At 41.2% G+C, this 12392-nt stretch overlaps 1 protein-coding gene across 5 annotated transcripts in view; it reads right to left on the bottom strand.

Moving 5' to 3' along the window:
* Positions 1-5679: 5679 nt before the first annotated feature.
* LOC110495905 (double-stranded RNA-specific editase 1) overlaps positions 5680-12392 on the bottom strand; it is a 59697-nt gene continuing 52984 nt past the window's right edge. For all 5 annotated transcript variants that reach the window (XM_090208229.1, XM_090208230.1, XM_090208231.1 and 2 more), the window contains 7 exons: positions 11702-11816; positions 11230-11398; positions 10903-11057; positions 10653-10821; positions 9549-9730; positions 8071-8249; positions 5680-7876 (listed from right to left, as the gene is read on the bottom strand). In XM_090208229.1, the coding sequence (XP_090064355.1) occupies positions 7700-7876; positions 8071-8249; positions 9549-9730; positions 10653-10821; positions 10903-11057; positions 11230-11398; positions 11702-11816 (1146 nt within the window). In that variant the 3' untranslated portion in view covers positions 5680-7699. The remainder of the gene's footprint in view (positions 7877-8070; positions 8250-9548; positions 9731-10652; positions 10822-10902; positions 11058-11229; positions 11399-11701; positions 11817-12392) is intronic.

Consider the following 12392-nt stretch of genomic DNA (forward strand, 5'->3'; position numbering starts at 1 on the left):
AGACCCCTTCCCTTTTTCCACATTTTGTTACGTTACAGCCTTATTCTAAAATGGATTAAATACATTTCTTCCCTCATCAAACTACACACAATACCCCACAAGGACAAAGCTAAAACAGGTTTTTAGAAATGTTAGCAAATGTATAAAAAATGTAAAACTGAAATTTACAAAAGTATTCAGACCCTTTGCTATGAGACTCGAAATTGAGCTCAGGTGCATCCTGTTTCCATTGATCATCCTTGAGGTTTTTATACAACTTGATTGGAGTCCACCTGTGGTAAATTCAATTGATTGGACATGATTTGGAAAGGCACACAACTGCCTATATGTAGTCCCATAGTTGACAGTGCATGTCAAAGTAAAAACCAAGCAATGAGGTTGAAAGAATTGTCCGTAGAGCTCCGAGATAGGATTGTGTCAAGGCACAGATCTGGGGAAGGGTACCAAAACATGTCTGCAGCATTGAAGGTCCCCAAGAACACAGTGGCCTCCATTCTTAAATGGAAGAAGTTTGGAACCACCAAGACTCTTCCTAGAGCTGGCTGCCTGGCCAAACTGAGCAATCAGGGGAGAATGGCCTTGGTCAGGGAGGAAGCCACTCCTCAATAAAAGGCACATGACAGCCCACTTGGAGTTTGCCAAAAGGCACCTAAAGGACTCTCAGGCCATGAGAAAGAAGATTCTCTGATAAAATGGAGCAAAATACAGAGAGATCATTGATGAAAACCTGCTCACAAGTGCTCAGGACCTCAGACTGGGGCGAAGGTTCACCTTCCAACAGGACAATGACCGTTAGGACACAGCCAAGACGATGCAGGAGTGGCTTCGGGACAAGTCTCTGAATGTCCTTGAGTGGCCCAGCCAGAGCCCAGACTTGAACCCGATCTAACATCTCTGGAGAGACCTGAAAATAGCTGTGCACCGACGCTCCCCATCCAACCTGACAGTGTTTGAGAGGATCTTCAGAGAAGAATGGGAGAAACTCCCCAAATACAGGTGTGTCATACCCAAGAAGACTTGAGGCTGTAATCGCTGCCAAAGGTTCTCCAACAAAGTACTGAGTAAAGGGTCTGAATACTTTGCTGAAATTTGTTAACATTTCTAAAAACCTGTTTTAGATTTTGTCATTATGGGTTACTGTGTGTAGATTGAGGAGGGGGGAAACGATTTAATCCATTTTAGAATACGGCTGTAACCTAACAAAATGTGAGAAAAGTCAAATACTTTGCAAATGTTTAAAGTGGCATTTTATTGTCCCCAGCACAAGGTGCACCTGTGTAATGGTAATGCTGTTTAATCAGCTTCTTGATATGCCACACCTGTCAGTTGAATGGATTATCTTGGCAAAGGAGAATTGCTCACTTACACTGATACAAACAAAATTTGTGCACACAATTTGAGAGAAATAAGCTTTGTATGCATATAGAACATTTCTAGGATCTTTTATTTCAGCTCATGAAACATGGGACCAACACCTTACATGTTGCATTTATATTTTTGTTCAAACACATGGTTTGATTCCATTCCATTCGCTCCTTTCCAGCCATTATTATGAGCCGTCCCCCTCTCAGCAGCCTCCAATGACTTCCAGATATGAATTTTACTCATCATTCCATAGACCTAAACACAGTATGGACATTTGAAAATCACTCTGCCCTAAGATAATAATGTTAGTAAGAAAGAGATTAAAAGGATATCTGTCAACCTCTTACACATGAGCAGGTGCAAGCTGGTGGCATTTGATGTCTTTCTCCTGTCACTGGACAGCCACACTGGAGAAAGGGCAAACCTGTAATTGTCTCAAGAAGGTCAAAATGCAAATCTTAGCCGCCACACTATCACCCATGCAGTATACTCGTGAATAAATAGACGGTCTGTTTTTTAATTATTCTGTCTGCTTCTTTTCAGACTTTTGGCCAGGCAAAAAAAAATATGAATGTTGTACATTACCTGATGTCTCCCTTATTGGCCAATGTGGTGTTGAAAAGAACAGTGGCCAGATACAGTAAACAACCACTTGAGACTATTGGACATAGCCGAACAATCTATGAAATCCCATATGTTATCCCTAGAGTATGTGTGAATGCTGTGAGGCTTTCAAATCCAGCTAGAGAATTTATGTAGGCCTTATTCATTCTAGGCATCACCTGCCTCCCTGTGGAAGGTAGACTGGAGTTCATACAGGTAGCCCAATCCTGTTGACATAAGGCTGTGTTTACACAGGCAGCCCAATTCTGATATTGTTGGAATAGAACCGAGCTGATCTGATTGATCAAAAGACAAATTAGTGAAAACAAATCTGAATTAGATCCGAATTGGGCTGCTGGTGTAAATGCAGCCTTAGATCAATGATTCATGGTAGATGGGTGGTCCCTATAGAATGATACCTATGAGCGAAGTGGATACTGGATATTGGATAACCACCATTACCAACAACCATATAAGAAGACATTGGGCCATATAAATAAATGTCTTCAAATTTCGAGAAAAACAATGTTGTCTCATTAAATATTTACTTTTACACTTCTAAAAGTGTAAGATATTTTGCAAAGAACTAGTTAATTAACCTCATGTTGTTATCTGAAATGTTGTTAAATGCCACGTAATGTCTCCAAACAATTACCTCCTGATTGCAAATGCCAAGAGCTGACATTCACATCACCTCATGCCAAGGTCAGCTCTGCAACGTAGAATTTGGCATCCTTCTTTGTAAAAAAAAATGACGTACTTGGGGATTGTATAATCTTTTTTTCAATGATGCAGGTTTTTTATTGTATTTTATTGTTTCTACTGCAAGTCGCCTATCTTCAGTTTGTGTCAGTTAATTAATCTAAAGAGCTTTTAATGCTGTCCTTGTATTTTAAATGAAACAGTTTAGTGGCATCTGTTCCACGTGGCCTGATGGTATAAATGTGTTTCTTTCTGCAGCCTCAGCAGAAAGCCTGGCATTGGCTGCGGTTCTTCAAGTCTCAGGAGACTTATTCTATGAAACAAACAACTAAGCAACGCGTAATGTGCCATCTGATATCTAATCTAAGGCTATTTGCATGGCACACTGGTTCGTTCTGTTGCGGCTTTCTCTTTTGCTGACCAATGACCAAAGTACTGTGTAGAAGTCAGCATTGTATCACCACTATTTGCAGTTGAGAATGAGATGCTCCCAAAACTAACATTAGGCCAACACAGCAGCATGGTTATAGTGCGGGTGGTATACTGCTGATGAGGATGTCCTTCTGCTCTTAGGAATGCTGCTATAGGAACTGAATGTTGTTAGGAACTCGAGTTTAGTTTTTATTGTGCAGGGCATGGGGCTGGGGCTAGGAAGGGAGGATAAACACTGCTGATGTAGGGTTCTGTCTGTTTCCTTACCATCTGTTAAGGACTAGTGCTGGATGTACGTTGGGTCCACCGCTCCATTAGGTGGGTAATGGAGGTTGATCATCATTGTCAGGGCAAATGAGCTGTGATAAATGAAAAAGATGTTCAAAAGGATGGACCACTACTGTATCCAAGTCAGGAGGTGGGAAATAAAGGGGGGAGGATGTTACAAAAGTATGCACCAGGTATAACAAATATAAATTGAAGCTATATGAACGTAAGTTTATGTCCATGTTGTATTATCAATGTCGTGCAATTGAATAGACACAATATTATTGGAAAGCCAAGAAAGTAGCTTCCATTTTGACCGTATTCTACAACCAAATAATACTGTATATTTACAGTTGTTAATTTAGAAGCCTTGTCTTTTACAATAATATAACTTGATGTATCGTTTTGGACTTTGGAGAATTGTCTCTACAATACCATGAACTGAAATAGACTGTCAAGGTCATGAAGGGAGAACCGTTTTATTTTTCACCTTTTAGAGACTTAACTTCCTGAAACATAATTTGCAGATACAACATGAAAGTGGGGAAAGTATGAAGAGCTCTCTCCACTAATCCCACTTCCCCTTGACACAGAGCCACTTCCCAGCATCATTCTTTCATTTGTCAATTTTCATTCATTCATTAATTTACAACTGTAATGGGCAAAAAACAAAACATATTTGCCACATTTCCATCTAACACACATTTACTTCTGAATTGGCAAGGAACCTGATTCTTGAGAAGGTCTCTCTCACTCTATTTTCTGTTTGTTTTGCTCCCTGTTGAGGCAGAAAGGACAGGTAATCCACGCGGAGATTATCTGGCTCTCATGTAAGCACAGGTGCAAGAGGCTGATATGACACAAAGTAGCACCCCAGCACCACCTCATGTGGAGATAGTGTTAGGGATCGTCCAGATAACATTTAAAGTCTCTGTCCAGCGTTCCAGATTTCTATGAAATATTTACCTAAAATTAAAGGTAGACTCAATGAAATGACGTTGCCACAAACAGCACTAGAGCTATTGAGATGAGCGAGATGCAACACTTCGCTCTCACACAGTATCTGCGCCTTTGCACGGGTCCGCTTCACATTGTGTAAAGCGTGGTAGCCACAGGACCAAAACAGCGGAGAAATTGAGCCTCGCGCTTCAACGCTCTCAGTTGTTGCAGAAATTGACCCACTATGCAGTTTACTTTCTGCATATATGTCATATCGCTGAGTCCACCTTTAATTAAAATATAAATTAAATAGATTATAAATAAGGATGTTAAAAAGCAGATTTCCTATGTGCCCCTGCTTGGCCTGAGTGGAAACAACAGAGTGGTTTTGGCAACAACAACAAAAAGCATACACTTGGATATAAAAGGTAGCTACAAAATCCACATGGGGCAGGGCTGCGCACAGCCTCACTTTACTATAACAGCAATAAATGCAGAATGATTTTTTTTACAAGCGTGAGTCGTATTTTTGTTTGTGGTTTCTAGGCGCTACTGTAAATTAGCTAACTAACTGCTGCTGCTACATATATCAGTCAATCACAGCTACCTAGGTTTCCTCTTGACATCCAACTTTTAACTACAAACCACAGGATTTAAAATAGAAGGGAACGGCGAGATGGTTGTTGTGTGGAGGATCTACTTTGGCTAGCTTTCTTGTTGGCTAGACAGCTAGCTAAATTAGTCTCGATAGCTAACGTTAGCTTACCGATTCTAAACAGCCAGCAGGCCAACTCTTACAAACCACAACATTTGAAATAGAAGTGACTGGCGAGATAGTTGTTGTATAGGCAGGCGTCTGTCCTGTTTGCTAACACTAGCCGCTTGTGCGCCCTCCCATAGAATTTGGGGGTTAAAAGGAAAAAGCTGCTGGACCAATCACAGACAGGCCTGTCCCGGCCAAGGAGGATGATGTCATTCTCCAAGCAAATTTCAAGCATTTTTTAAGATGGGGTTTAACTGAGTGGGTTTTCTCAAATGTATTATTTGTCCACAACTACAAGGACGAGTCAACAACATTATTTGGGTATGAGCAAACAGAATATAAGCTTTTAAATGTTGATTTTCACTGGATAGTTACTTTAATGCAAACAGAGCAGCTGCCTAGCGTCGTGTTAACACCATCGCTATTACACTATTTTCTATAAAATCATCATAGTGCCACTTTTTACTTTTCATACATTTGTCACATTTTTTAAAAGTATTGTATTGTCAATCTAATTTATTTTTTGTATTAAATAAGAAATGACTTAATGCAGTGAACTTGGTAGAAAATAGTGTATGAAATAAAGAAAGACAACTATATACAACATCTACCTATATTACCATTTATTATATTTCTCATTTATAGGTCTTTTCTCATTTTCTACATGTATGATTTTTGTTTATCTGGTTTGTTTTATTTGATTTTCCCTCATGCTTTATAGCGAGAGCTCATGCATTAGGGCCCTTATTCTAGAGACTACAGGGGACTGGGCACATCAATCAAACGGTGCATGAACCATTACAGGACGGCAAAAGACCCGGTCAAAGTTCACAGTCAACGCTCACAACTTGGTCAGAGAAAGCAAACATACGTAGAGCAGACCCCTCATAACACCCAAAGGTTGGGAGGGAGTGATCAAAAGTTATTCACAATGGTTGACCAGCCATTCACTTCTGATGCAGTTCAATTTTTTTTTTTTTTACATCACAAGTTGTGCTTGGTCCCCTTTCAAAAACTGCAATTGCCTTGATTCTTGTGGATTCTTTACAACTCTATTCAAAATAAACAAATAAGAAAACATGCCAAGTGCGGATGAGAAGTGTGACAACACAAAAGGGGAAAAAAATTACAAAATGGGCTTTTTCACGAGAGTTGTCTGATTCCAATGAGTATACTTAGATAAAGTACTGTACATGAACATTTCCGAGCCTGTTAGAAATACATTTTGGGTATATTTTCTTTTTTTGGTAACATGTTAATTGTTAAAAACGACACAGAACAGGTCAAAATGATCTACAGTTTCATACTTTTAAATTGCTACGTTAAACACAGAGATCCATTTCAATTCATTTCAAAATGAATAGTCCAAAAAGATGACATTGAGCAGTATAAAACACAGGAATCAAAATGAAGTGATCAAAAACTTAGTTAAAACAAACATTACAGATTAAAGAAACAAAAAGCAAATAAAAAATTGTCTTTGGTGAGGTAAGGCTTATGATGACAGACAAAGAAAATTTGCTCAAGTTACCTCAACACTCATGGCTAAATATGAGCTAAAATAATTTCAGTCGTTTTTTTTTTTTGTCAAGCTCCCAACAAATGCTACATGATGATAGCAAAATGTTGTCTGTGTGTTCAAATAAAAAAGCAGTACATAAAAGTCCACTGCATCTGTCTGGCAACCACAAGAGTGTGAGCCATTCTGCAATTGCATAGCAAATAACCGCACTGCAAGAATAGCCATAGAAATGTACGTCAAAGGCCATATGCACTTTAGTATAATTTACGTCATTCACTGTAAAGGGAAAAAGGAATCAAACATTTTTCAGAAGTTAATTAGGCCTACTTCAGATAGATAAAAACATGTCATTATCAGAGAGCATTCTCAATCAGATTTTTGGAATCAAAAGACACACGTATCTATCACTATTCAAAAACAAACGAGCATATCGTCCTCAGACAGTGCAATGCTTTTACATCTCACAGCGGAAACAAAGAAAAGACTGCACATGAAAAGTGCAAGAGAGGACATCAGCCTTCAAGACAAGAGGAACGGGCACAGCACTAATACTTAGGAAAAAGACAGCAAAATAGTTATTGTTATGACCACTACTGGGAGGTAAGCTTGAACGCTTTCTATATATTTGGCATAATCATACAGTGGGTGTAGACAAGGTTTGTCTGTAGATAGCCAACTGATTTCAGTTGATTTTTTGCATGTATTGATTTATAAAATGTAATCAACAAAATCCGTTTAAAAAATCCCAGGTTTCCAGTTGTACAGCTGTCGTATGTCACGTTAGGTTACTAGTGTAAGTGGAATGAACGACATTAAACTAACAAAACATCGATAACAATCATTCTGTTGACACGAACAATAATGAAAACAAGGCTTTTTACAGTAAGTCATTGAGAAAAACAACAAGACAAAATTCAATGTCTTAACGGTGAAAAGTGGAGTGATCAGGAGAGGGAACAAGGGTTGGGCGAGTGTCGTCCACACACAGAACAAATAAAGTCGAAACAGCTGGTAGGAGTAGTATCGTCATCTGAGCCTCCCTCTTCCTCCCGTGACAACAATTTTAGAACGACATAGTTATTCTATTTCTATGAAAAAAAATCCACTCAGGACTGGAGTGAGAACTGGTCCTGTTCGATAGGCTTCTTGACCCAGGCTCCCAGTCCTGCCTTGTGGAATTCCTTGGTCAGAGTCTGCTTGGCAGCATGGTACTCCAACGCTGCCTGTTTGGCGTCATGGTACAAGCTGGGTTTGGCACCTTTGATTCTCAGAGTCTGTGAAAGCTAAAAGGAAGAGAGAGGTTTTAATTGGACAAGAATAAAACACAGTAAGAAATGATTCAACGATCAAGTGAACAAACAGAATGTTAAACCATTTAAATTGAGTTATTGGAACATAATAAGTCCCAACTACCCAGCCATGCACAGCAACAGCTACATGAGAGTATATATGGTGTTGTGGGGGTTAAGTAGCCTACCTTGCAGTATAGGCGCACCCAGCGGCTGTAGAGGGCGTGCTTGCAGAGCCTCGAGGGCCGTCCCAAGTCGTCCTTGCCTGTCATGGCGTTGATAACCTCCAACCCCTGGTCTCCCACAGCCCAGTTCACACTGAAGTTAGGCGCTTTACCCGGTTGCCGTGCTTCTGCGTTGCTTATTCCTGCAAAGAAGAGAAAGTGACATAAAAAGATTCCTTTGTGAGATATACAGTACCTGTCAAAAGTTTGGACACACCTACTCATTCAAGGGTTATTCTTAATTTTTTTACATTGTAGAATAATAGTGAAGACATCAAAACTATGAAATAACACATGGAATCATGAGGTAATTTTATATTTGAGATTCTTCAAAGTAGCCACCATGTGCCTTGATGACAGCTTTGCACACTTTTGGCATTCTCTCAACCAGCTTCTTGAGGTAGTCAACAGTAATGCATTTCAATTAACATGTGTGCCTTGGTAAAAGTTATTTTGTGGAATTTCTTTCCTTCTTGATGTGTTTGAACCAATCAGTTGTGTTGTAACAAGGTAGGGGTGGTATACAGAAGATAACCATATTTGGTGAAAGACCAAGTCAATATTATGGCAAGAACAGCTCAAATAAACAAAGAGAAACAACAGTCCATCATTACTTTAAGACATGAAGGTCAGTCAATGTGGAAAATTTCAGTGCAGTCGCAAAAACCCTCAAGCGCTATGATGAAACTGGCTCTCATGAGGGCCGCCACAGGAAAGGACGACCCAGAGTTACCTCTGCTGCAGAGGATAAGTTCATTAGAGTTACCAGCCTCAGAAATGGCAGCCCAAACAAATGCTTCACAGACTTTTAGTAACAGACACATCTCAACATCAACTGTTCAGAGGAGACTGCATGAATCAGGCCTTCATAGACGAATTGCTGCAAAGAAACCACTACTAAAGGACACCAAAAAGAAGAAGAGACTTGCTTGGGCCAAGAAACACGAGCAATGGACCACCTTCTTTGTGAGACACAGAGTAGGTGAACGGATGATCTCTGCATGTGTACAGTAGTTCCCACCGTGTACCACGGAGGAGGTGTGATGGTGCTTTGCTGGTGACACTGTTAGTGATTTATTTAGGATTCAAGGCACACTTAACCAGCATGGCTGCCACAGCATTCTGCAGCGATACGTCATCCCGTCTGGTTTGCGCTTAGTGAGACTATCATTTGTTTTCCAACAGGACAATGACCCAACACACCTCCAGGCAGTGTAAGGGCTATATGATTTCATGTGTGTTATTTCATAGGTTTGATGTCTTCACTATTATTCTACAATGTAGAAAATAGAACAAATTAAGAAAAACCCTTGAACGAGTAGGTGTGTCCAAACTTTTGACTGGCACTGTATGTTGTTCAGGACAGTCCAGGGGCTGTTGTCTGACATAAACTACGTAGGAGGAGGATGTAGGATGAGTAAGACGACAGCCAGACCCCTTACCGCTCAGAAGTGGCCGGTTGAGGTTGAACGTCTGAGGCAGGTCCTCAATGTCAGCGATCCTCTGGTACATGGCTCTGGAGAGGTGGTCTGCGTGGTACAGGCTGCCCAGGATAATGCTGGAGAAGTAGACGGGCTCTGTGAAGTAACACATCAGAGAGCCCTGGATCCCTACTACGTTCCACCTGAGAGAAGGGCGGCAGCGAGAAGTGGTGTTCATAGGGAGGCACTGCTTTTTTTTTTGAGTCACATGACCTTTTGAGTCACATGACCTTTTGAGTCTCACCACCACAAAGCACAGACGTTCCCGAGCGCAAGATATGACTAAGACCCAAGGCTAAGTTTAAAAACTCTTGACATTTCGGATTTTACCCTGAACATTTTGCTCAATCTGAACGTAGAGGTTGAATTTGAAAGTGTCTACTTGTACCAGGTTTTTCACCACCTGATAATGCATCCTGGGTTGAAGAAAATAATATGTAATAGCCTCTCAGTTGGACATTTTCTATTTTTCGAACATTAAGCTCCACTTTTAGTGATGAAGGGTGTTTATTGCCTGGAGTCAGATGCTATTCAAATGATTCTGATTAGTGCATTCCTCAGGCTAGCTACCCTCGCTCAAGTCCCAATCACTTGTGTATCATTCTGCCAACAGAGCAGTGCTACAGGTGTGATTATGCTAGAGCCGTGATTAGCCCTTTGATTAATCTCCACGGAAATGGCTTCCCTGCTGGGAGTGCCCTAGGAACTGTAACAGCTCGTCAAACTGCAGGTGTGTAATCATGAACAATATTGTTGATTACACACTTAAAATCTCAGTAAAGGTTGTTAGATTGTTCCTTCAAGGCTTGTTCTCTGGGCCTTTTTATCTCCATGTGATTTGCTCAAGCAAAAGCCTTTGCGGCTGTCTCTGACTTGTGAAAAGTCGGACAAAGTTCACAATAATGGCATAAATGGTAGATTTACATTGTTGGTGTTTTTATGAATATCACATGTAAATCTTCATTCCATGAAAATGACTAGACACCTTCTGTATGGTTACAGTTTGACTGGTTGTCGAACTGTAGACAAAGTAAAAAAGGAGGGGTGTCAAAGAGAGACACAGACCTGGCAATCTTGTCACTGCAGGACATGGTGAGCAGCCTCTCTCCCTGCAGTACTCCGTCCCAGGTCTGGATGGTGTTACTGACTTTCACAGGGATGGTCCCCTCCCCAGACTCTATCTTGGTCCTCAGCTGACCACGAGCCTTCCTGTTAGGGTGCCTGTCTCCCTGATCTGTGGATGAAATGGAAAGGGAATAAGAAGAAGCATGTTTAAAATGAAGAAGAAGAAGAGCCACCTAGGGAGAAGTCTTACCCTCGAAGGCAGCCTCGTGGGGTGAGAAGATGCGTGCGTCTCCGCAGGGCGACGTGCTGATGTACAGGTGGAACTGCACGTTGTCCTTCAGACGGAAGCCCTGCTTGTTCTCGCACCTCGTGAATATCGACTTCTGCTGCTCCTCTCTGTTGTTACTATGGCAGACGGACAGACAGACAGACAGACGGGACAGACGGACGCGTGGTAAGAAAAGGGTAACCGTTTCTCTACATTGGCATTTGTTTCTTCCGGTAAAAATATATTTTTTTGAGTCTTGTTGACCAGTCAGTTTCTACTAACCCAGTCTCCGTGGTTACAGTGACTTACCTGAGGAAGTGTTCCAGCTGTGCGTACAGGTACCTAAGGAGGGAACGACGAGCAATGATCTCAGCATGGCAGTCGTTCAAAGCCAGGCCGCGGTCGCTCATGTACTCGCCGTTTATACACTTGGTCCCCGTGGAAACACAGATCACTTGTGCCTCCTTGACATCGGTGCCTGGGTGAGATGTGTGGATTGTGAGACAAAAATGGTTTAAAATGGTATATCAACGACATTGTCTACTGAATACAGTGTATCATTTGTTCTTCTTGTTTCATGATGCAGTGATAAAATCAACTAGGAAATGTGAATTGATACCTAATCCACAATGTAAATTACACAAACATCTTTTGTGATCAGTCTCTAATGAAACCCCCCGTTGTGATCCATGCAGCACCAGCGGGGCTCTCTCGATTTGACAGAGAGTCAGAGATTAACAATCAGGTTGAAGTAAAAAAAAGAAAGTTATTCTAACAGTACCTGTTGTCATGACAATGCCTGCTAGGACTTTCCGTCGTGCGTGAGGGGATGTGAAGTTATCCGTCAGCTCACTGAACTTGTCAACTACCAGACCGGACACAGCATCAGCTAGAACCTGAAATAACCACCAAGCAGAGCATGAGATACCGAGGTTCTGCATCATAACATCAGAAGAAAAACCCAGGCCATAAAACCAGAGACTAAACCTCGACAGAATAGAAAAGTTTAAACGTTACGACGATCACCTTCTGGCTTATCATATAGCTCTGATGAAACATCTATGATCAATTGAAAATCTAACCACAACCTCCACACGAATGTGTACATTAGAAATCACAGAGGCAATGACAACCCATTGTACTCCTAAGAGACACTGCTTTCTCAAACTGAAGCTCAGGTAGCAGAACAGGAGACAGGCTAGTGCAGTATAATAGATTCGAGGTGCCTACTTCTTCAGGGATCAGACATACCTACTGTAGATAAAAGGGTTTAGATAGGGATGAGTGACAGACAAGACACCCGGGAGCTTAAACGCTGCAACGCAAATCATCCGTCCGCTTCATTGACTGATCTGTTCTTAAACAGGCCAACGGAGCAGGCAGCTTGTCTGATCAATAGGTATGTTTGAATAGCATTCGGGAGCTGATGTTAATTAAGATTGCAGTTTAATTTACCTTGCCTCGTCAGTCGC

Source organism: Oncorhynchus mykiss, chromosome 18 (genome assembly GCF_057628025.1).
Source record: "Oncorhynchus mykiss isolate SJ-2025 chromosome 18, ASM5762802v1, whole genome shotgun sequence".
Lineage (NCBI taxonomy): Eukaryota > Metazoa > Chordata > Actinopteri > Salmoniformes > Salmonidae > Oncorhynchus > Oncorhynchus mykiss.